At 39.5% G+C, this 26,396-nt stretch overlaps 1 protein-coding gene across 1 annotated transcript in view; it reads left to right on the top strand.

The window, feature by feature from the left end:
- Positions 1 to 26,396, top strand: part of EEIG2 (EEIG family member 2) — an 82,753-nt gene that overhangs the window by 42,560 nt on the left and 13,797 nt on the right. Inside the window, exons 3-6 of the mRNA XM_070367577.1 lie at positions 4,337 to 4,366; positions 9,903 to 10,019; positions 14,361 to 14,407; positions 24,832 to 24,935. Of these exons, the coding sequence (XP_070223678.1) occupies positions 4,337 to 4,366; positions 9,903 to 10,019; positions 14,361 to 14,407; positions 24,832 to 24,935 (298 nt within the window). The remainder of the gene's footprint in view (positions 1 to 4,336; positions 4,367 to 9,902; positions 10,020 to 14,360; positions 14,408 to 24,831; positions 24,936 to 26,396) is intronic.

Here is a 26,396-nt window from a genome sequence, read left to right as displayed (position 1 = left end):
TCCACCTGCTGTGCGTGTCTGTGTTCAAATTTCCTGTTTTTTATTAGGACACCAGTCATATTGGATTAGGACTGCATTTTTAACTTGATTATTTGTGTAAAGCCTCCTCTATTTTCAAATAGAGTCATATTCTGAGGCTCTGCGTATTAAGGTTTCAGTATTTCTTTGGGGAGAGCACAGTTAAATCCATAACAGACCCTAAAATTATAATAAACTTGGGAATTTATGCTTCTCAAATTAATGGACTAGCTTGTTACCAGGCCACCCTTCCCTCTGAGAAGGGTGAACTTTTCCGAAGAACTATACAAAATATTAAAAATAGCTGCTTGAAGGCATTAGAAGCTGCCTTCAGCAAGGATTTAAGAGGTTTAGAATCAAAGACCAGGGAAGCATAAAGACATGAGCCTGACATTTGGCCTTGGTTTTACCCTCAGAGCAGTTGCTAATTTGTAAGCAGCAGCTAAGGAGCTGAGCCAAAAGCAGTGATGGAGAGACTAAGAAGCTGAGCTAAGATGCTGGCAATTTTACAGGACTAAGGCAACAAAAATGGAGTCCAGAGCCCACTCACAGAAGGAGCCTTGGTAAATACCCTGAGTTTCTAGTTGGGACTCTGTAAGAGTTTCAGCCTAGAAAAATGAGTATAATGGCTGTAGATCAACCCTTACAAAAATTGACATTCAGCTTCCAATCAGCTTAGTCACTGCTTAAATGAAAGTGATAGGTTGACTTTTCTACTCGCCAGAAAAAAATGTTGTATCTTCTCTGGAGGAGAATAACATTACTCTGAGCCTAAAATTATTTCTTCGAGTTATCACGCACAGAAAGTTACCAAGCATCCAAAAAGACATGACTGCATGACCAAAATCAAAAGGAAAACAAGATGATAAAAACAAACCCATGGGAGATACATATTTGAGAAGATGTAATAAACTTTCTACAATAATTATAATTAGTCAAGAGTATGGAAAATAAGAGAACTTGAAACTATTTTAAAACTTGAATTTTAGAACTGAAAAATACAGTAACTACAATTTAAAACTAAGTAAATGAAACTAAATCTCAACAAATGTATTTAACAGCAGGTTTGTCACAACTGAAGAACACATTGGAAAATAAGACAGAAGAAAATATCAGTAGGGAGTTTGGGATTGACTTGTACACACTGCTATATTTAAAATAAATAACCCAACAAGGACCTACTATTTTTTGAAAATGGAGAGACAACAAGAGATAGATAAGGAATTATACGGATAAGATGAAATCGGCCAAGTGTTGATAATTCTTAAAGCTAATTGATGGGTTCATGGGGATTTATTATACTACTACTTCCACTTTTGTGTATGTTTGAAATTTTCCATAATAAAAGAGTTTTAAAAAATTATAAAGGAAGAAAGAAAATATAAGTGTGGGGCGCACAGAACAGGGTGTAAGACACAGAAAACAATATAAAGGTCTGACATATATATGACATATATGGAGCCCTGAAAAGAGAGGTGAGTTTGTGGAGATTGTGGCTGAGAATCTTCTAAAACTGATGAAAGATACTGAGCCACGTGTTCAAAAGTGTTGTGAACCTCATGCAGGTTCACAAGAAACAAAAAACAAATCTAACATGTTTAAAGATAGACCACCAGCCTAGCTGGAACATGGAACACATGGAAGTGGAAGTTCTTGGTGATGAGATTGGAGGCACTGGATCAGCAGGGCTTTATAGGAGTTTAGGTTTTATTCCAATTGTATATTTGGAATACATTTGTTTGTAATTTGAAATCAATTTGAGGATTTTAAAAAGGAGAGACATGATCTTCTAAGATGACTTTTGCTGCTGTGTGGAGGATGAATTGCAGAAGCCACTTAAGTGATTGGGATAGTTTGGATGAGGAACGCTTATGTTTTGGCATGGAGTTATAACAGTGGAGGTGGTATGATTCAGGATGTATTTTGGAGGTAGCCCCCTACTAATGGATTGGGTATGGTGAATGTGGGAAACAAAATTGAGAATAACTCTTAGATCTTTTTCTTGAGCATATGGGTAGATGATTCCGCTGTTTATTGAAATAGCAAAGACATGCATTGGAGCAATTTGGGGGGGGCAGATAAATAGAGATCAGTAGACCTATTTTGACCACGTTAAACTTGAAGTGTCTATGAGACATCAGGGGCTTCCGCAATGGCTCAGCAGGTAAAGAGCCTGCCTGCAATGTAGGAGCCCTGGGTTCAATCCCTGGGTCAGGAAGATCCCCTGGAGGAGGGCATAGCAACCCACTCCAGTGTTCTTGCTGGTAAAGTTCCATAGACAGAGGAGCCTGGCGGGCTATAGTCCATAGGGTCACAAAGAGTTGAAGGTGACTGAAGTGGCTGAGCACACATGAGACATCAAGTGGACATCTCATGTAGGCATTTAAAATACTAATATGGAACTCAGAGGAGAAGTTCAGACTAAAGATTTGAGTTGTCGGCATACAATTCTTATTTAAAGCCATAGACCTGAATGGGATAGGTCAGCGAGAAAGTGTAGATAGAGAAAACAAGAGGCCCTAGACCAAACACTTAAAAGTGGTATTAAATTACTTAGCAAGTACAAGAAAGGAGCAAGAATTCATATATATCATTTCTCATATACTTTTGGCCAGATCTTAGTGACACTGCTATAGTACAAAAAGAAAGTGAAAAATGTAGTCAGTTACTTTATTTTGGGTAGCCAAAGCCCAGCTAAAAATAGAGGATTCTATTATAATGGAGAGGGAAAGAATGTATATTTAGGATGCAGCTAGCATACTTTCTACAGAGGTTGAATAAAGGAGTAGTAGGTCTTACAAAGGAGAGTGAGAAGTAGCCGGGGAGGTAAGAAGAAAAGTAGACAATTGTAGCACCTTGGAAGTTTCTAGAAAAAAAATCTTACTAAGAAGGAGGCAGAGAGCTATTTTGGAATTAAGTAAGATGAAGCCAAAGCCTTGGGCTTTAATAAAAATGGAGTTCATTGGTAATCTTAAGAGCCACTGCAGAGGGACAAGGAGCAAAAACCCAATTAGAGTTACTTTGAAGAGAGAGTAGGGTACAGCAAATTTTGGTAAGTCTTTTGGAAAATCTGGCTGTAGAAGGGAGCAAAGAAAAGAATTATCTAGTAGAGACTAGGATTATCTAGAAAAAGTTTTGTTTTGCTTTGTTAAAGAAAGGCACTATTACAGGTATGACAGTAACTTTATAATAAAGGAAAACTTGGTAATTCATAATGGAGTACACCTGGTGGCATGACTAAAGGGGCAGAGAAGGGGAGGGATAGCAAATATTCATGAGCAATAGAGTTTACCATAGATTAGCTCTCAGCTTATTTAAGTTCACCCCTTTAAAGATGGAAATGGTACATAATGCATTGTGCATCTTGGTTTATGAAAGATAAGATAACTCCATTCAGCAAACACATGTACAGAGTATATACTGTGTGATAAGCAGTGTCTAAGCATTTTAAATCTTGTATCTGTGTGATGTCCCAAATTGAGGGATTTGGCAAATTAATGTAGTTTATATATTTTAAAGTAAAGTGTTAAGACATCTATATATATTTTTATTATTTTTCACTTTTGCCAGTTTTGTTCACATTAGATAAGAGTTAGACAAGGAAGTTTCTACTATATTACCATGGGACAATGTTATATGTTTTAGGTGGGAAAAAGTAAGGTATATGTATTATGTTAAGGTATATGTATTATGTATATGTATTATGTTATTATAATACATATACCTTACTTTATCTGAGTAAAGGAATAAATATATATACACACACATATACATATACACATCTAAAAATTGCTAACAGTGGTTGTCTCTGGGGTGGGGATCTCCACTCTTGTTGAAATCTTTGTGCAATGTATTATTAATATGCTTAATTAAGTAAATAATTTAACCTTTCTTTGGTGATTCAGGTTATTGCAATGTGTCCAGAACACTTTTCGGCAGTTTCTTCTTCAGCAAATAGATTAAATGTTAGTTTGTCTTCTCACCATTTGTCTCCTTCAAATTTAAGTTAAATTCTAAATAAAAACTCTGGTTACGTGCCAGAGGGAGGTGGGGGACATCCAAATAGTTGGATTTAAGATCATCAGAACTTTAGTTTATACTTGAAGTGAAAGTGTAGTTGCTTAGTCATGTCCAGCTCTTTGTGACTCCATGAACTGTAGCCCACTAGGCTTCTCTGTCCATGGAATTCTCTAGGCAAGAACACTGGAGTGGATTTGCCAGCATATAAATAAATACCTACCTCAAAACTATTTGACATATATTTAATTTTAAATCATTAGTCGTATGATATCCTTACAGTGTTTTTTATCTTTGGCAGGAATTAAAAGGTGGAAAAGCTTATGCAAAGGTAAGTTGGTCTTCTTTAACTCTCTTGGAATTTGTAATATCCCTCATTGCCATTTATAAGCCTAAATATTAAATGGTTTGCTTTTCTAATTGCTATTCAAGCATGGATGTTTTTAAGTGAGCAATTTGGAGATTAAATAGTTGGATCCAACAATAAATTATAGGCATATTCTTTATAAATGCTGATTATGGGATGTCATTAAGTTTAAACTTCCTTGCTAGAAGACAATCTCTGGTTTGCATTAAACAATAGCAACTGTTAATTTGGTTTCCCCAGGATGTAGTCTCATTCCCACCCAACCCCCAGTGGAATAGGACTCCCCACTCTGTGCTCGTTTAGCATTCTCTATACTGTCTTTGCCCTGGTGGCTCAGAGGATAAAGCGTCTGCCTGCAATGCAGGAGACCCAGGTTCGATCCCTGGGTTGGGAACATCCCCTGGAGAAGGAAATAGCAACCCACTCCAGTATTCCTGCCTGGAGAATCCCATGGACAGAGGAGCATGGCGGGCTACAGTCCATGGGGTCGCAAAGAGTTGGACACGACTGAGTCACTTCACTTCACTTCACTTCATACTGTCTTTTATACTTTTATATGGAATTACTAATGAATGTGCTCACTTTTTGCTAGATAGAAGGAATTAGTAATTAATAATACTACCAGAAACCCACATACTGTCTTTTATTTCTAAACCTCTTTATTTTCTAAACCACATACTCCTCTTTTTTTTTCTGGTCACACCATGACGCTTGTGGGTTCTCAGTTTCCCCACCAAGGATTGAACCCAGGCCACAGTGAAAGCCCAGAATCCTCACCATTAGGCGATCAGGGAACTCCCCACTCTCCTTTTGTATTTCCAGCCCCTGTGATGGTGTCTCCTTCAATCCAGTCATCTAAGCCAAGAACCAGGGCACTAGTTTCAACTGTCAAATTACCAAACTCCCTAAAACTGGTTGGTTGCAATGTCAATTCAGATGCTCTTTGCTACAAGTAACAGAAAAGTCCCCTCACATAGAGGCTTTTTTAATCTCACAAAACAGGCAGATAGGAGATAGAGCTTCTCCAGAATTCACTGACTAGAGAATATCAAGAACCCATGTTATTTTGTTTTATATATTTTTTTTTCTTACATTCTCTATGTGATGGCTTTGTCCTTGGCTCGTCCCTTCAAGATCAGGAGGTAGCTAGCTGCTCAGGTTTTAGTCAACATATTCACATGTAACAAAGCCCAGCTGCTTTCTCCATTTATGTCTTTTTTTAAGTGAGAAAACTTCCTAGATGGCCGCCAGAGGATTTCCCCGTACCTCTGATTGGCGACAGCTGGATTATATGCCCTCTCCCAAACTAGTCATAGGCAGTAGGAATGGATGGCCATGGTCAGCTTAGACTAATCACAGGTGAACTATCATCTGGAGTCGGGTTGCTTTCCTTGTGCACACAGATGAGCTAAGAGTGGATACTTGAATAAAATCACGGCTTGCTAGCAAGGAATACCAAGGCATTAAATGGTGGGTAGGCCAAAAAAAAAAGAGTCTGCTGTGATTGACAAATCTTCATTTCTCTCTTACAAAAAGCTTTTGAAACCATCTCTTCTCTCTAGTCCCAAGACCACTGCCTTAGATTATGCCTTCATTATTTCTTATGTAAAACACACATTGGCCTCCTGTCTTTTGCTCTCTTCCTCTGTTGTCTCTCTCCAGTTCATTCTCTGTATTATTGCCAGGGGTATCATTCTAAAATTCAACGATATCATATCCTTCCTCCACTTTTAGTCCTCCAGCAGCTCTCTATTGCCTGTAAGGACAACGAAATGAAAAGTCCTCCATCTAGCATATTAGACTCGTGTTGGTTTACAGATCTTTCATCTATACGTGCACCCACCCACCCACAGTCACTCATCCTTACGCTTCAGACATACTGCCCTCTGAACGTTCCTGGGCGTGCTGGGCTGTTTTAGCACTTGTGCCTTGTGACTTGGTGTTTTCCCTACCATGCACGTGCTTCTGTCAACTCATGTATCATTAAGAACTCAGCTTAGTCATCCCTCCCCACTGAGAAATGTTCTTTTTCACTCTCTTTCTTGTAATTGTGCCTTCCTTTATCCAGCACAAGATCTATCACAGTTATACCTAGAATGTATGTATCTATGCCATTTTAATGAGACAGTTATCTCAGTGAAACCAAAGAGAAAATCACAAGGAAATATGGACTCTTGTATCTCATTAGAATGTAAGCTCTTTCAAGACAGTTGGGTTTTTTTTTTAAGGCCATGTTGTATGGCTTGTGGGATTTTAGTTCCCCAACCAAGGGTTGAACCTGTGCCTCCTGTAGTGGAAGCCCAGACCACTAGAGAAGTCCCAAGACAGTTCTTACCCGTGTTGTTCATGACTGGTTTTCAGTATCTAGAGCAAGGCCAGACACATAAAAAGTGTTCAGTAAACATTGACCTTAGTGTGCTTTTCTTCATGGAACTCACCAGATTCTTTTTTTTTTTTAATTTGCTTTATGCTTAGTGACACCGTAATACCAGCATTCTGGCAATGGATGGTAAGCCTTAGGGCTGTTTTTTTTTTTTTCCAAAAATATATATATAATTGCCTACCATGTGCTAAGCATTGTTCCTAGCACTACTCTTACGTGTAAGAGATACAGCAGTAAACTAAAACAGACAAAAACCCCTGCCTTTGGGGAGCTTACATTCTGATGAGGGATTGAGTGAGGAGGACAGACTATACACTAATAGATAGGAAATACGTACATACATGATGTGATGATAACTACTAAGAAGAATAACGCAGATGAAGTTAGAGGGGAGGGGAGGGAGGAGGCAGGCATGCTCTAGAATGGAAGAGCATAGAAGCCCCATTTAGAGAGATGACATTTGAACATAGACCCTAATGGAGGGAGAAAGAGTGCTAAGAGAAGCTTTAAGAAAGAATGCGTCAGGCAAAAGAACAGTGAGTACTAAAGACCTTGAGGTGGTCTTGACACTTTCAAGGAAAAGGATCTTGTGGCTGGAAGAGTAGATAAGGAGGTGAAGGGGAAATGACAAGGTGGCCGTGGACAGAGAATCAAGACAGTCAATGCAAATGTCTTTCAAGGAGTTTTGCTGTGAAGGGGGAGCAGCAGAAAAGTACAGTGGACTGGAGAGAGATGTGGGGTGAGGTTTTGTTTCCTTCTGTTCATTAAGATGGGAGAAAATCCAGCATGTTTGTGTGCTGATGGGAATGATCCAGTAGAGAGGGAAGAATCCCTGAAGCAATGAACTTGAGTAGGCAAGAGCAGAGTGCTTGACCTCAGATGGGAGCACAGCCAGCTCACTTAGGGTAAGTTTTACTTAAGTTATTACTTAAAGTAATAAATTGCTTTTATTTGTGAATGAAATAGGAGGCAAGACATCAGCAAAGAGTGTGGGTGGAAAAGATATTGGAGGTTCAAAGAGGAAGGCTCATATGTGAAATGACATAATGTGATAGGCATGATATGGCAGGGCATGTGGATGATGTGTGATCACACTGCCACGGAAGTCCTCACATGTTCATCTGGGTGTGGCTTTGCCCTGGACATCTCCTGGTTTTTTGCTGATCTCTTGGGCCAGAGTAATCACATGAAGATTAGGTATAAGTTACTTGTGGCTTACCGTGTTTCTGACTCCTGCCTTTGGAGCTTGTGTCCTTCAACTGATCTCTTAAGTTCTTTCCTTCATTCTTTTTGTACCAATTAAAAACTGCTAAAATAGTGCTTCAGCCTACAAGTAAAATCTTCATCTTGAATGCCATTCATACATGCATTTATATGCACTTTAAAGTGTTAAAGCAGGCATTTTAAAATCACAGCAGGGGGCTTTGCTGGTGGCTTAGTGGTAAAGAATCTGCCTGCCAGTGCAGGAGACATGGGTTCAGTCCTGGTCCAGGAAGATTCCACATGCCTCAGAGCAACTAAGCCCATGTGCTGTGCTCAGTCACTCAGCCGTGTTTGACTCTCTGCAACCCAATGGACTGTAGTCTGCCAGGCTCCTCTGTCTATGGGGAGTCTCCAGGCCAGAATACTGGAGTGGGTTGCCATGCCCTCCTCCAGGGGATCTTCACAACTTAGGGATTGAACCCAGGTCTCCTACATTGCAGGCAAATTCTTTACCATCTGAGCCACCAGGGAAGCCCAACTAAGCCCATGCACCCCAACTATTGAGCCTTTGCTCTAGAGCCCAGGAGCCACGGCTGATGAAGCCTGTGAACCTATAGCCTGGGCTCTGCAGTAAGAGAAGTCACCACAGTGAGAAGCCTGCACACCACAACTAGAGAAAAGCCCATGCAGCATTGAAGACCCAGCACAGCCAGAAATAAATATTATTTTTAAAAAAGAAAAAAGAATCCCAGGAACCTTTAAAAAAAACATCACAGGATTTGAAATGTATAATGCTTTTTATTATATATTCAGGGAGATGTGCTTAATTAATTACAAACTCAAAACACTTTTTGTTAATAAAAGACTATATACACTTAGTGATATAGAATAAATTTAGTTTGTTCAAAAAATAATGATATAAGGGGGATAATTTTGGGGAATGAGAAATAAAGTTGAACAACATCAGAGGAAAGACCAGACAGTAATCTTTGGTAGCTGCAGAAAATGGGGCCCAAACTTGAGTAGTAATAAGAGGGAGGAATGGGGTTGAGCCAGGCTTTTGGGTTAACAGCAGAGAAGGCTGGTGTGGGGAAGGAAAGAAGAAGGCTTCATTCATAAAGAGAGATTTAGCTCAAGGGAGACCAGTGAGGCAAATATTGTGTAAGGTGGTGAAGGAGCAGGAGCTTGTACCAAAGCAAGTGTGTGATACACTTAGGTCGTTTTGCTCTCAGGTGGAGAGTGAGAACTTAATAATCTGCAACTATCTGTAGTCACCAGTGGTTAACTGGGAATAGAGCCAAACCAGAACAGGGAGAGGCGAGTCTGATCAGTTTTCTCTGTGTGTGTGCAAGTGATCAAGGTTGGTCTGTTAGTATTTCCCTTAATGTGGTGTGCTACTTGCAGTGATTTCCATTGTTTAATATACATTTTTATATCAACAGTTATATGTTTTAATGGGTAGAGAAAAATATATGGAGTAAACAAATCTGTTATTTCAGAGATCATATTACTGAAGACAAGAGTTAAATAGGTAATGAAAGTGAAAGTCACTCAGTCCTGTCCAACTCTGTGACCCCCATGGATTGTACAGTCCGTGGAATTCTCCAGGCCAGAATACTGGAGTGGGTAGCCTTTCCTTTCTCCAGGGGATCTTCCCAACCCAGGGATCAAACCCAGGTCTCCCACATTGCAGGCGGATTCTTCACAAGCTCAGCCATACGTTTTTACAAAAAGTGAGCCAAGTTTTAAGACATATTAGGCAAAGAAAAACAGGTATTGTTAAGTTGGCAAAAACTGCAAATAACCGAAGTTTGAGACAACTTGGGTAGAACATGGGTTGATTGTCTTCTTTAAAGAGAATATGATAGAAGCCTACTAGATATTCTATTAATATAATTCTCTTTCTTTTCATAGCTGGGCTTTGCAGATCTAAACCTGGCAGAGTTTGCTGGATCAGGAAATACCACTCGTCGTTGTTTACTGGAAGGCTATGATACCAAAAATACAAGACAGGACAATTCCATTCTTAAAGTAAGCACATTTCCAGATTTACATATTCAACAAATGAGATTCTCTGCCTTTAAATAATCATAGGTGTATATTGTCAGGCTTCTCAGGTGGCTCAGGGGTAAAGAACTCGCTGCGTTTGATTACCTGTGTCGGGAAGATCCCCAGGAGCAGGAAATGGCAACTCACTCCAGTATTTTTGCCTGGGAAATCCAATGGACAGAGGAACCAGGTGGGCTACAGCCCAGAGTCGCAAAGAGTTGGACATGACTTAGCGACTAAACAACAACAAACAATGTAAGGTCAAGATGGGAATCAGTACTAGGATCATAAGCTGGCCACACCACTAAAATGCACAGCACCTAGGAGGAAAAAACAATCCAAATTACAGAAGCACTGAAAAGGAACAGATGTTCACCTTCATGATCCTAAGGTGTTTCTCTTTGGTGCTGAGAACATTCAGGGAAGAATACATACAACCACTACAGCATGAGAGCTTACTGAGCAGAAGGAGCATCATAAATGAATGCCTTACAATGTTTCCAGCTCCCAAAAGGTGATTGCCAGCACAGCTGTGGTGGGCATATAGAAGTCACTGGGTTCTCTCACAAGTGAAGTGACAGGTGGAACTCACTTTGGACATCTGCCCTACTGTTTCCAAGTACCTTCGGAAGCTCTATACCCTGGGGAACCCAGAGGGAAGACACACTTCCGAGAGTTGGTGCCAGTATTAAATGAGACCAGTGGAGAAAATGTTTGAAAAGTACTTGGATCTAGTAAAACTCACTGGATGAAACTTTTGCTGTATTTTAGTTAGGTTTACCTAACTAAATTCGGTGAGTTACCGAATGATAAGAAAGGAAAATAATCCTGAGTAAAACTAAATAGTCTGAAGTTAGCAGACAAAAAATTACCTATACTTGACAGTTTTCAAACTCACTTAGCCTGGCACATAATAGATTCTCAAATCATGACTGTTGTTAAGGTTATTGTTGTTATTACCATTATCACTGGTATTTCCAGAAGAACATAATAAGATCCTATGGCTGATTTTTTTAAATTAATTATTTAAATTGGAGGCGAATTACTTTACCATATTGTAATGATTTTTGCCATACATTGACATGAATCAGCCATGAGTGTACATCTGTCCCCCATCCTGAACCCCACTCCCACCTCCCTCCCCATCCCATCCCTCAGGGTCATCCCAGTGCACAGCCCTGAGCTCCCTGTCTCATGCATTGAACCTGGACTGGTGATTTGCTTCACATATGGTAATATACATGTTTCAGTGCTATTCTTGCAAATCATCCCACCCTCTCCTTCTCCCACAGAGTCCAAAAGTCTGTTCTTTACATCTGTGTCTCTTTTGCTGTCTCGCATATAGGGTCATCATTACCATCTTTCTAAATTCCATATATATGTGTTAATATACTGTATTGGTCTTTTTTTTTTTTCTTCACTCTGTGTAATAGGCTCCAGTTTCATCCATCTCATTAGAACTGATTCAAATGCATTCCTTTTAATAGCTGAGTAATATTCCATTGTGTATATATACCAAAACTTTCTTACCCATTCATCTGCCAATGGACATCTAGGTGCAATGAACATTGGGGTGCACCTGTCTCTTTCAGTTCTGGTTTCCTCAGTGTGTATGCCCAGCAGTGGAATTGCTGAGTTGTATAGCAGTTCTGTTTCCAATTTTTTAAGGAATCTCCACACTGTTCTCCATAGTGGCTACACTAGTTTGCATTCCCATCAACTGTGTAAGAGGGTTCTCCACACCCTCTCCAGCACTTATTGTTTTTAGACTTTTTGATAGCAGTATGGCTGATTCTTAAAAGGCAGTCAGCAACTAGAGAATAGCATTTCAAAAAGCATTAGCAAAGCTTTAAGTTCTGGTCCAACAAAACAAAAAAACACTATTTCCAAATAATAGTACTCTAGGTATTCATTCCTTCATTCTTTTAGCTTTCAGCCAGAATTTGAGTAGCCAGAGGCTTAGGGAGCTTAGGGAACATAATTACAGCCACGTAGCGGGAGGGTGGATTGTGACATCAGGGCTCTGTGTTTGTTCTTAGACCTCTGGAGCCCTGTGTAAGCACTTCAGCTCTGCCCCACTGTTTCCTCCTCTATAAAAGGGGAATTTCAATAGTTGCCCCAGGGGGGCTGATCCTGAGGTCTGAAAGAGTTACTGTATGTGATTTTGCCAACACTCTCTAGTTGTATGAAATAGAAATCCCTTAGGTTAGCTCCTATAAAAGAGAGCTTTAGGTCAAATGCAGGGACATTTCACAGAGCCCTAGGATGGGAAGTTACAACCAGACCTGAACTTCCAGGAACTGAAAGACCTTTCTAGGGACTGTTCTTGGCTCTCTGCATTATAATTTCTGTCTGCAGACCAGCTTCCTGTGCTTACTCACAGCCTCCCTGCCTTCCTAAGAACGTCAGCTGCTAAGTGGTGTTGGCTTGCTATGATGTCAGCAAAATATGGGACGTGGAGGAGGCTGTTTTTAGAGACCTTGCTGAAAGGTCTTGGCCTGGTACGTTTCCCAAAATGTGTTTGCAGTAGTAGCCTCATGGTACGCTTCAGGACAGGATGGATGTTCAACAAGATGCTAACTCCTCCTTTCCAGAAAGTGGCAAGAACATTAGTTTTAAGTCACTTAGTACCTTGAAAGAGAAGCTGATCCAGCTGGTAGTAGACAGGGACTTTGAATACTTTTAAATTTTTATAGCTTTATTGAGCTATGATTCACTTGCCATACATTTCACCCAGTTAAAGTACACAATTGAATGGTTTTTAGTGTATTCAAAGGTGTGTCCAACTATTGCCATAATCAGTTTTAGAACATCTTCATTACCCCAAAAAAGAAACCTCATATGTGCTCAGTAGCAGTCACTTCCCACTTTACCCCAACTCTCTGCCCTTCCCCACAGCCCTCAGCAATCACTAGCCTACTCTCTCTCTGGATTTGCCTATTCTGAACATTTCATATAAATGGGATTATAGAATAGGTAGTATTTTGTGTCTGGCTTCTTTGAACTTAACATAATGTTTTTCAAAGTTCAGCCATGCTGTAGTATGTATCAGTACTGTGCTCCTTTTTATAGCTAAATAATACTCCATTGTATGGCTATACCATATTTTGTTTATCGGTTAATGGTCCTTCACTTTTTTAGCTGTTATGAACAGTGCTGCTATGGGCATTCATATACAAGTTTTAGTGTGGGCATATGTTTTCTTTTCTCTTGGGCATACATTCAAGAGTATATATGCTTGGAACAGAATTCTTGGGTCACATGGTAACTCTGCTTTTAACTTTTTGCAGAACTACCTGACTTTTTCAAGTGGCTGAAACATTTTACATTCCCATCAGCAGAGTATATGGGAGTCCAGATTTCTCCAAATATTGAGCCCTTTTATTCTTTAGCTTCTTAGAATGGGGAACTTCATAGATGACCCTGTGCATTTCATATTTCAGATGCTGCTAATAGGCATGTGGAGACTTGCATTAAGCATTTAGTCTTCAGGATAAACTTGTACAGAGATCCTCCAGAGGAAATGCCTTTACTCTTGGTGAAAAGCATTGAATAGCTTGGAGTGTCGGGAAGATCAGATATTTCTAAGCCTCGCATAATGTACAAGCTTTATAAAATAATTGCTGCTGAATAAAATTTTTTTAAAAGTACATTAATGCATTCATTCTGGTGCAAAGCTAGAGCAAAGGCCAGAAGCATTCTTCTCTTAGCAGGCCACCAACAGGCACCCCTAGAAGCATCATATGGCAAATGTGTTGGAGGAAAACATTCTAGACACTTAAACAACACAGGAATCTGGGAGGAAAGACATATAAAACAGACCAGAACAGCACAGAGGATAATTACTGGTGAAACCCTTGCCTTTTTTTTTTAAGAATTTTTTTTTACATGGATCATTTTTTAAATCTTTATTGAATTTGATACAGTATCATTTCTGTTTTGTTTTGGTTTTTTGGCTGCAAAGTCTGTGGGATCCTAGCTCCCCAACTAGGGATTGAACCCTCACTCCTTGTATTGGAAGGTGAAGTCTTAGCCACTGGACCTCTAGGGAAGTTCTGTGAAGTCTATGCTTTTCATTTCTATCTTTTCCACTCTTATTTTTGCAGTTACAAAGTTTTGAATGCTAAAAATTATTTTTAACCCATGTCTGTATAAAGCAGCAATTCAATATTGGATATAACCCAATTCAGTAATCATTGTATTTAATTCTTTCTAAAACAGGCAATAGTGGATTAGGTACTGTGGAAGGTGCATAGATTAACAGAATGTGGCTTTTCCTCTTGAGATTTTTATAATTATGCTATTTCTTTTTCTCATGTTTAGGTTTGGATTAGTATGCAACTGATGTCTGGTGACCCATGTTTCAAAACGTAAGTTGGTGCTCAGTAAATGAGTTATTTGTCTGAAAGTATAACAGTCATATATTTATTTACATTTGCACGTTCATATTTTGTAGTGTTCGTAGACTAATACCATTGAAGGAATAGTTCCTCTTTTAGGAGACTGACCTGAACCTCATAGAAGTTACTCTTACTTCTTACCAAACAAACTCTCCACTTTCTAAATTAATTAAGCTATGGGTTTTTTGTCATCTTCAGGCTTTGGGTGAAATTATTACAAGGCAGAATTTTTAATCTGACCTCTGTGAACTTATCATTTCTTCAGTAAATACCTAATAGGTGCAATGTGCTAAGCCCTAATCTAGACACTAGACACACAGCAGTGAAAAAAAATAGATCAAGTCCCTGACATCTTAGAGCTTATAGTCTAAGAGGGAAAACAGACAATAAATGAACAAGTAAATATATGATATAAAGATGGCAATGAGTATTTTGAAGAAACATAGAGCAGGGTAGGAGGGCCATGGTGAGGAGAAGCATTGCTGTTTTATATATTATCTACCTGGTTAGGGTGATATTTGAGCAGAGCCCTGAGGGAGGTGGGAAGCATGCCATGCAGATATTTGGGGAAAGAGCATTTGAGACAGCAGTGACAAGGACAAAGGCCTTGAGATAGAAGTGTGTTTGGCAGGTTCAAGTAACTTCCAGGAGACCAGTATGTCTAGGACAGACTGAATGAAGAATATGATGATAGGAGATGAGACCAGATGATAAAGGTCTTGTAAGCCATTATAAATAATGGTCTCATAGGCCACTTATAATCTGAGTGAGATAAAAGGCTACTGGAGTGTTTAAAACAGAGGAGTAAAAATCATCAGACTTTTGGCTACTAGGTAGAGAATAGACAATTTGTGGGACCAGCAAAGGGGCCAAAGGTAGAAACAGGTACATGAGTTAGGAGGCTGTTTCAGAATTCAAGGCTTGGGGTCTGAGTAACTAGGAGAATGGTAGACACTTATTGAAATGAGAGTGCCTACAAGAGGAGCAAGTTGGGAGCTTGGATGTTGGACGTGTTAAGCGTGAGACCCCTATTTAACATCCAGCCAGGCTTTCTGAGTAGGCAGTTAGGTTTATCACTACAGTGTCCAGTAGGGAGGCCCAGACTAGAGATATAATTCAGAAATCATCATATCATCAGTACATAAATACTAATTAAGGCCATGAGCTTCGATTAAATGACCTAAAGGAAATGAGTTTAGAGAAAGAAAAGGACCACAGACTAAGGTATGGGACTCTCCTGCCTGTTAGAGGCTGGGGAGGTAGGGAAGCCCCAGCAAAGTAGCTACCAGACAGACAGGAAGCAGGAGGCAATGGAGAGTACTGTCCTGAAACCAAGTGACGAGCATGTAGGAAAAAGGAGGGAATAATTGGCTGTGTCCCACACTACTGAAGTAGGTCAAGGAAGATGAGGGCTGAGAATTGATTACTGGTGACTCTGACAAGCACTGGTGGAGTGCATTTAGACTACAGCCACACTGGAGAGGTTAAAGAAAGTTTTGGAAGAGAAACACTGGAGATAGTATAAACAATTCTTTTGAGGATTTTTGCTGCGAAAAAGGAACAGAAAAAAATGGGGTCCTAAATAAAAGCAATGTGGAGTTAAGGGCAGGTTTCTGTTTGGTTTCTTTTTTAAAGATGGGAGATAGCGCAGTACACTTGTATCCTGACATGAATAGTCCAGAAGACAAGGAGAAACATGGTTCTGAAGAGAGAAAGGACAATTGCTAGAATAGTGTCCTTGGATTATCAAGAGGGATCAAAGCAGAGAATATGGCTACAGATGCAGATATATGAGAAGTGGAAACATACAAAAGTAACTATCAAATTATTCCCGATTTCCTAATGATATAGGAAACAAGGTAATCATTGTTTACCTTGATAGGAAACAAGGTAATCATTGTTTACCTTGATGGGAAACAAGGATGGGAAAGATGGAGGTGGTGTTTGAGGAAAGAAGAAAATACATGTAAAAGTCTTTTCAGGGAGTAGGAGAGTGAACTGAATGGGAAAAGGCAGTAGGATGCCTGTTCGCAATCTTAAAAACACTTTATAATTAAAAATGAAAGTTAACCAGATAGCATTTAGATATCTGAGAAAAATATGTTTAGAAAAGTAAACAATTACTTCACTATGCATCAACTTCATGTTTTTAATATTAACATCCATATAGTTCTCTACTTATATCTAAAGATGAATAAAATATATATATATATATATAGGTTGGAAAGATCCCCTGAGAAGAAAATGGCAACTGACTCCAATATTTCTTGCCTGGAAATTTCCATGGACAGAGGAGCCTGGCAGGCTATAGTCCATGGGCTTGCAAAGAATCAGACACAGCTGAGCATACACACACCATGTCGTGCCATACATATTTTATAAAGATGAAAATATATACAGAGTGCATCAGGCAAAATGCCAGGCTGGATGAGTCACAAGGTGTAATCAAGATTGCTGTGAGAAATATCAATAATCTCAGATATGCAGATGACACCACCCTTATGGCAGAAAGCGAAGAGGAACTCAAGAGCCCCTGATGAAGGTAAAAGAGGAAATTGAAAAAGCTGGCTTAAAACTCAACATTCAAAAAGCTAAGATCATGGCATCCAGTCCCATCATTTCATGGTATATAGATGGGGAAACAATGGAACCAGTGACAGACTTTCTTTTCTTGGTCTCCAAAATCACTGCAGATGGTGACTGCAGCCATGAAATTAAAAGACACTTGCTTCTTAGAAGAAAAACTATGACAAACTTAGACAGCATATTTAAAAGCAGAGACATTACTTTACCAACTAAGGTCCGTATGGTCAATACTTTTTCTAGTAGTCATGTATGGATGTGAGAGTTGGACCAGAAAGAATGCTGAGCACCAAAGAATTGATGCTTTTGAACTGTGATGTTGGAGAAGACTCTTGAGAGTCCCTTGGACTGCAAGGAGATCAAAGCAGTCAATCCTAATGGAAATCAATCCTGAATATTCATTGGAAGGACTGATGCTGAAGCTGAAGCTCCAATACTTTGGCCACCTGATGCAAAGAGCAGACTTGTTAGAAAGACTTGTTAGCAGACTCTGATGCTGGGAAGGATTGAAGGCAGGAGGAGAAGGGACGACAGAGGATGAGATGGTTGGATGGCATCACCAATTCAATGGACATGAGTTTGAGCAAGCTCCAGGAGATGGTGAAGGACAGGGAAGTCTGGTGGGCTACAGTCCATGGGGTTGCAAAGAGTCAGACATGACTGAGCGACTGAACAGCAACAACAACACAAATCAGTTCTTGATTAAAATTATGCATTTTCCAATAATTTAGCCTTCCTATTCTTTTTTTTCCCAAATGATAATTTCCTGGCTTCTTTCCTTATTTACTGCTCTTTGGGGACTAAACAATTTTTGGTTTCTTAGGTAACAATATGTTTTCCCAGTGTAATCAGTTTAGAGTGAAATGAGAAAAAGAGCAGCAAAATTTAGTAGAAGAAAATACATTCATTATTCTTTCTTAGGAGCTTTTTAATGACTGTTCCCTTTCTGGCCCTTTCTCTGCCATTTCACCTATTTGTGAAACTCAAGTACTGAAGAGGTCCAAAATAGATCATCTTATATTCTGTATTATCTCCACAAACGTAATTCTGGTAATCTAGAGTTTATAGAGAAAGACTTTCATGACTCACTAGAATAAACAAACTTTACCTAATCCTAAGATACATAAAAGTATTTCTCAGAAGACTCAAACCCCTAATATATGTTTTCCCTTTGAGTATCTAAAATTGTGCAACTGTCTATGAAAAAGGAGCCACTGTAACACATCCATGTACTTCTTATATTGAATATGGATTGAATTAAAAAATGTTTGAACTCCTGATGAGAAAAGTGAGTTATTTTTACCAGGTTTTATTTCAGTGTATATCAAATATGTAAAATGACAGTACTTCAGAGCTGAAACAAGTGTTGGAAATTGTCTGGTGACTTTTTTTCCCAGAATACCTATCCACAGAAATCCTTGGCACAAATATATTAGGAGTCCCCTATATATCATTTTTCTGTTGAGGGGAAAAAGATATAGTACCTTACTACCCCTGAAGTTGCTAAGAGAGCGTCATGAAGCCAGTTTTAAAAGTATGAGTATAATCCAAGTTCACTTTATACCAACGAGGACCCTAAGGCACAGAGCAGTTGAGAAACTTGACTATTTGTCTGCAGGACAAAGATATAAATAAGTTTGGGAGAGGGTCATTGTGCTATTCTATCTGCTTTTGTCTGTCTTTGAATTTTTATAAGTTTTCAAAAATCTACTAGAGAAATAAATGAGTATACAGATCCTTAGCACTCTGAGTTAAATTCTAGTTTTTATATTTTATGAGCAGAAGATCTGTGACTTAGATCAAACAGTTTTTCAGAAACAAATTGTATACTAAAGCCAGTACGTGTGAAGAAGACAGCTGGTAAATCAACCTCTAACCACTTGCCCTAAACTCCATTTTATAGTTCTCTGCTGCTGCTGCTAAGACACTTCTGTCATGTCCAACTCAATGTGACCCCGTAGACGGCAGCCCACCAGGCTCTCCTGTCCCTGGGATTCTCCAGGCAAGAACACTGGAGTGGGTTGCCATTTCCTTCTCCTATGCATGAAAGTGAAAAGTGAAAGTGAAGTCGCTCAGTCATATCCGACTCTTAGCGATCCCATGGACTGCAGCCTACCAGGCTCCTCCATCCATAGGATTTTCCAGGCAAGAGTACTGTAGTGGGGTGCCATTGCCTTCTCCTTTATAGTTCTCTACAACTCATCAAATATCCACCAGCTTTCATAAAAGAATGAAACTGACTCTGAAAAGTAAGCCAACCACTAATGCTGATGAAAAAGATACTTGGAGAGAGAAGTTATGTACTGTATTGGCATTTAATGATTTGGTGGTAAAGCAGATCTAGGGATGATGTAACCCTCTTGAATAGCTTAGGGCTTTAGAGCGTTCATATTCTAGAAGGAAGGCAGTTTTCCATTTCTCAAAATGATTTAATGAATATTAGTCTCCCAATTTATTTCTTGAAAGAACTCTATGATGTGATATTATTAACTCTGTAATGTCAGGACATGTCAGAGATTAAGGAACTAAGTTGTCCATGACCCCAGGATTCACTGATTCAGTACATGTGTATTGATTGCCTACCATGTGCTAACCTTTACCAAACTTAGTTAAGACTAACCCCTTGCTCTGAAGGATTCACTGTTTATATGGGCGACAGCCACACAACATAGGATATTATTGAGGCATAGAGGATGGAGTCCTTAACTCTTCTTCTTTGAAAGCCAGGAAAGTCTTCACTGAGGGGATGACACTGTGCTAAGTTTTAAAGGATGAATAGGAAAACCATGAAGCAGGGGAGGTAGGTAGAGACATTTCAGGAAGAGAAAACAGCTTGCATAAGTTTATAGCATTGTTACAGGGCATGGAGAGAATATTTTTGAAATACCAAGCAGGTAGTAGTGTCATTTTAGGAGATCATTTTTCACATACTTTTAACGTTGTTGTTGGTTGGTTGGTGAGTCATGTCTGACTCTTCTGCAATCCCTTGGACTATAGCCTACCAGGCTCCTCTGTCTATGGAATTTTCCAGGATCTTCCTGATCCAGGGATCAAACCTGCATCTCCTGCATTGGCAGGTGGATTCTTTACCACTGAGTCACCAGAGAAGCCCACTCTTACATTACTTGAAATTCAGACAAAACTGAGCAACTAAGCACACAAAATAATCCCATTCCTTTCATTCTGAAATTGAACTACATTAAACAATTTTTGATAAGAGATACAAAAACATTTTCAGAACAAAAGGGGTAATTTAGAATAAAAATGTGGCACATGGTCAGCACTCAGTGATTATGGATTTAACACCACTGAGTTGTCTAGGGAGACTGAGATTTCAGATTCTAAATTTGCCTTAATGTCAGTCCCTATAGTTGATGAATTTTCGCCATAATGCCTAGTTGCCCCAGTATTAAAGCAGTTGGTACAGATGGCTGAAACTATCAAGGGTTGGGGGTCTTAAGATTTTTTGAGACTGCAGAACAAGTGGTGCCAAGTTGAAGGAATAGCTCAAAATATTACGGTTGTGAAGTCAGGCTGGACAGGAAGGAGCAGAGCCAGAGGGAGACTGATGGAGGGAGAAGGGTGAGAGTGTTGAAGGGTTGGAAAGCAGGTCCAAGAGGTAGAGGGGTGGAGACACTGCGAGCTGGCCACCTATGAAAGGCAAAACAAAGGATCTGGCTTTAAAAATACAAGAATTTAGATAGGCAGGCATGGGTCACCATCGGTGATTAGTGACTGTGGCTATACACTCCATTCTTGGTATTTATTTTACATATTATATAGTTTTTCCCACAGATTATTATGATGCTGAATATTATTCCCTTGCCATACAATAAATTCTTATTTCTCACCTATTTTGTGTATATAATCATATGTATCTGTTAATCTTATACTCCTAATTTATCCCTCCCCTTCACCTTTGATAACCATAAATTTGTTTTCTATGTCTCTGTTTTGTATATAGATTCATTTTGTTTTATTGTTTTAGATTCCACATAAAAGTGATATCATCATGTTTGTGTTTCTGTATCTGTCTTCACTGAGTGTTATATTCTCCAGGTTCATCCATGTTGCTACAAGTGGCACTTTTTTGGTTGAGTGATATTCCATTGTATTTATGTACCATGTCTTCTTTAGCCAGTCATCTGTTGATGGGTACTTGTGTTGTTTCCATGTCTTGGCTAATGTAAATAAATAGTGCTGCTATGAACACTGGGGTGCTTATTATGTCAGAGAACGTTTTACCTATGTTCTCTTCTAGGAGTTTTATGACAGCATGTCTTACATTTAGGTCTTTAAAACATTTTGAGTTTATCTTTGTATGTGATGTGAGGGAGTGTTCTAATTTCATTGACTAACATATAGCTCCCCAGCATTCCCAAGACCACTTGTTGAAGGGTCTGTCTTTCCTCCATCATATATCCCTGCCTCCTTTGTCATAGGTGTAGGTGTGTGGGTTTATTTCTGGGCTCTTTGTTCTTTCATTAACCTATATGTCTGTTTTTGTGCCAGTACCGCACTGTTTTGATTAATGTAACTTTGTAGTATGATCTAAAGTCTGGAAGTGTTACACCTCCACCTTTGTTCTTTTTCCTCAGGATTGCTTTGGCAATTTTGACTCTTTGTGGTTCCATATACATTTAAAGATTATTAATATTTGTTCTAGTTCTATGGAAAATATTATGGGTAATTTGATACAGATTGTTTTAAATCTGTAGATTGCTTTGGGTAGTATGGCCATTTTAACAATATTCTTCCAATCCAAGAGCATGGTATATCTTTCCATTTCTTTGAATCATCTTCAGTTTCCTTTATCAATGTTTTAGTTTTCAGTGAATAGTTCTTTCACTTCCTCGGTTAAGTTTATTTCTAGGTTTGTTTCTTTATTTTTTATCCAATTTTACATTGGATTCTTTTTTAGTTTTTTGTATTTCATTGTTAGTGTAAAACAATGAGTTCTATATATTAATCTTGTATCCTGCTATCTTCTTGAATTCATTTGTTAGTTCTAATAGTTTTTTGTGGAGAGAGAGGCAAAACCTAAGATTCTAGTTTGGTGACTTTTGGATTGTGGTGGCATTCACAAAGGGACTATAAGAAGAAAACAGATTTGGGAAAAGAATATGAGTTGAATTGGACAAAAAATTGCAGGATAAATAGTTAGATATCCTAATAGAATATGCAGCTGTGGAATTTAGGAGACCCTGGAATAGGAATAATCTATCAATTACATAGGTTTAATGCAAATCTTTCATGCAAAGATAGGCACAATAAAGGACAGAAATGGTATGGACCTAACAGAAGCAGAAGATATTAAGAAGAGGTGGCAAGAATACACAGAAGAACTATACAAAAAAGATCTTCATAACCCAGATAACCACGATGATGTGATCAATGGACTACAGCCAGACATCCTGAGATGCAAGTCAAGTGGGCCTCAGGAAGCATCACTACGAACAAAGCTAGTGGAGGTGAGGGAATTCCAGTTGAGCTATTTCAAATCCTGAAAGATCATGCTGTTAAAGTGCTGCACTCAGTATGTCAGCAAATTTGGAAAACTCAGCAGTGGCCACAGGACTGGAAAAGGTCAGTTTTCATTCCAATCCTAAAGAAGGGAATGCCAAAGAATGTTCAAACTACCACACAATTGCACTCATCTCACACGCTAGCAAAATAATGCTCAAAATTCTCCAAGCCAGGCTTCAACAGTACGTGAACCATGAAATTCCAGATGTTCAAGCTGGATTTAGAAAAGGCAGAGGAACCAGAGATCAAATTACCAACAACCGTTGAATCATCAAAAAAGCAAGAGAGTTCCAGAAAAACATCTACTTCTGCTTTATTGACTACGACAAATCCTTTGACTCTGTGGATCACAACAAACTGGAAAATTCTTCAAGAGATGGGAATACCAGACCACCTTACCTGCCTCCTGAGAAATCTGTATGCAGGTCAAGAAGCAACACTTAGAACTGAACACAGAACAACAGACTATTTCCAAATCGGGAAAGGAGTACATCAAGGCTATGTATTGTCACCCTGCTTATTTAACTTCTATGCAGAGTACATCATGCAAAATGCCAGGCTGGATGAATCACAAGCTGGAATCAAGATTACTGGGAAAAATATCAATAACCTCAGATACGCAGATGACACAACCCTTATGGCAGAAAGCGAAGAAGAACTAAAGAGCTTCTTGATAAAAGTGAAAGAGGAGAGTGAAAAAGTTGGCTTAAAACTCAACATTCAGAAAACTTAAGATCATGGCATCTGGTACCATCACTTCATAGCAAATAGATGGGGAAACAAAACAGTGAGAGACTTTATTTTTTGGGCTCCCAAAATCACTGCAGATGGTGACTGCAGCCATGAAATTAAAGGACACTTGTTCCTTGGAAGAAAAGCTATGATCAACCTAGACAGCGTATTAAAAAGCAGAGACATTACTTTGCCAACAAAGGTCCATCTAGTCAAAGCTATGGGTTTTTCCAGTATTCATGTATGGATGTGAGAGTTGGACCAGAAAGAAGGCTGAGCACTGAAGAATTGATGCTTTTGAACTGTGGTGTTGGAGAAGACTCCTGAGAGTCCCTTGGACTGCAAAGAGATCCCAACCAGTCTATCCTAAAGGAAATCAGTCCTGAATATTCATTGGAAGGACTGATGCTGAAGCTGAAGCTCCAATACTTTGGCCACCTGATGTGAAGAACTGGCTCATTTGAAAAGACCCTGATGCTGGGAAAGATTGAAGGCAGGAGGAGAAGGGGATAACAGAGCATGAGATGGTTGGATGGCATCACCGACTCAATGGACATGAGTTTGAGCAATCTCTGGAGCTGGTGATGGATAGGGAAGCCCGGCGTGCTACAGTCCATGGGGTCACAAAGAGTTGGACGTGACTGAGCAACTGAAGTGAACTGAATGCAAATCTTAAATGTCTGTATCCCTAAGGACCTAAATAGCATGAGAATTCCTGTGACACAGTAAGGTATTTAAGTTGCCACTTAATGGGTCAGCTTCATGATCTCCCTTCACCCACCTTCCTATTGTATTTCAGGTCACCAAGGGATAGTCTCTAGAGAGATGTGATTTTCCTCTAGATATCAACCTCTAAAGATTAAGAATGTTTTCTTTACCAAAAAAAAAAAAAAATTGTGCCTAGAAGTCAGTCTCGCCCCTCCCTGCTTCACAGCTTCTATATGGAGACAGGAGCCTTGAGTGAACGAATGAAACTATATTCATCGCCTACTCCCGAAGAATCCAGCCCCCAAAATCAATTGTAAACAACTAGGCTCTTTATTGACTCTCCCTCAAGCAGGTGGCCTGTGTACACAGAAGCAGATGGAAGATAAAACCATAGATAATTTAAGTAGATGGAGCCAACAAGAGATCTTAGCGTCGGAGGCGTGAGGTATCCCCTGCAGCCTCAGCTACAGAGGGGCTTGTGCCGCCACCTCCAGGGCACAGACACATCCCTGCCTGGCCTGAGAATCAAGCTGACAGTTGGAGTCCCTGCACCACACTCCTGGGAATACACCTCCTCTCTTTTCTCTGTGGAGGCAGTGTCCTTTCTGGTCTTACTTCTTTTGTCATGTAAAAAACTTTTTTCCCTCATGAATTTTAATCAAGTTTTGAGGAATGCGCGTACATTATTTTGTTAATTTTTGTCACTTTCATCCTCAAAGAGGCGACATTACCAGGCACCCTTACTGAGGCTGTGCACTGACTACATAATCCATCCCTTAACAACAATTCAAACTTTCACATTCACCATCCATCAAGTTCTGATCCTTGGGAATGTTTGTTTGCAGGCCTCCTTCTACATCAATGTGTATACCAATTGCTGGTGAATCTGAATCTCTGGAAGAAGACAGAAAAGGTGGAGAGACTCTCAAAATTCATCTTGGGATAGCAGGTATGGATGTGTCACTTACTCATTTTCTAGTTTGTGAGTAATGGTACTACCCTAAAAGATTCCCAAAGCCCCTCCCAGATTTGTAATTCTGTGAGTATATATGACTTGAAATGAGCCAATAAGTATTAGCAGAGTTTTAATCATGCAATTTTTCTTTAAGCCAGTGCTTCATTTTGTCCAAAGGGTATGTCATGCTTTGATGAATTAAAAGCTCAATGTTGCAGTGATGCTCCCGGCCCCACCACTGTATGCCTCTGCTGCCCACAGATCCAATAGGACACTACAGGGGTGTGCACATTCCCATGGCTTCTGCCAGTCACCTTTCAGGTCATGCTTCTCTTCCACGAATCACATGCCCTGTCAGTGGGTCCCAAATATTAGTGCACATCAGAATCACCTAGTGGGCTTGTTAAACCATAGATTGCTGACACTGCAGCCAGAGTTTCTGATTAAGTAAATCCAGATTGGAGCCTGAAAACTGCATGGCTAAGTTCCCAGGTGATGCTGCTTCTGGGATCACTTCTCCAGACAAACTCATAGTCAGAGGCTGCCCCCCCCCGCAGTGTAAAGCAGGTAAGGGGAATGTCAAGTTGGCTGGAGAAAAAGCACTCGTGAGCTTCCTTTTTTATCCCATGCCATGTGACCAGGGTTATTATTTGAAAGAAGAAGAAAGGTGTAGTGATACAATTAATGTTTTCAGCACTCCTTAGATTGCAAAGATAAGGTTTCTTATACGTAATGAGGATTATGATATTGCCTGATTTGAGATCAGTGAATTCTTTGTGACTTTTAACTCTCCTGTTAGCTCCTTCTCTTCAGTATTTAAACATTTGGAATTCTTTCTCATGTTGGAAACCAAACAGTCATCAGCCCTATATCATTCTCTATCGCCTGTTCCTCCTTGGGCTCATACGCTCCTCCTCCCTCCATGCCCACCATCTTTCTCTCACACTTTTCATAGCCAAATTTCTAGGAATAATATACTGCCCAATTATTCCTAAACACATAGGATTCTGACTTCTGTATTCTGCCCTCTCTCGATGATATCTCCAAGAATATGACTGTCAAATCTTGTGGGCAATTTTTTCTGTTCTCATTTGAATAAATTGGCCATTTATTCTTTCTGGAAACTTTCTCTTCCTTTGGCTCCCGCTTCTCTTCTCTAACTTCTCAGAGGCTTCTCTATCTTCTTCCTCCTTCCTCTTAAAATATTGATGCTCACCGGGATTTGGTTCTCTCCATTCACCCCGCCCTGGGCAATGTCACTGTACCTTCAATTTAACTATCATGTAAATATGAGTCAGTGTGTTTGATTTACAAATCTGTGTTGCCTCCAAAACTTCATCCTGACTCCAGGCACATGTTTCCAAATGCTTTTTGGAAACATCCACTTCATGTCACATTAGACTGAACCCCATCTGTTTAACTTTTTTCTCAGCAAGCCTCTAAGCTCCTCATGAT

The sequence above is a fragment of the Bos mutus genome, chromosome 3, assembly GCF_027580195.1.
Source record: "Bos mutus isolate GX-2022 chromosome 3, NWIPB_WYAK_1.1, whole genome shotgun sequence".
Lineage (NCBI taxonomy): Eukaryota > Metazoa > Chordata > Mammalia > Artiodactyla > Bovidae > Bos > Bos mutus.
The sequence above is the reverse complement of the archived record's forward strand: the minus strand, read 5'-3'. Positions and strand labels throughout refer to the sequence as shown.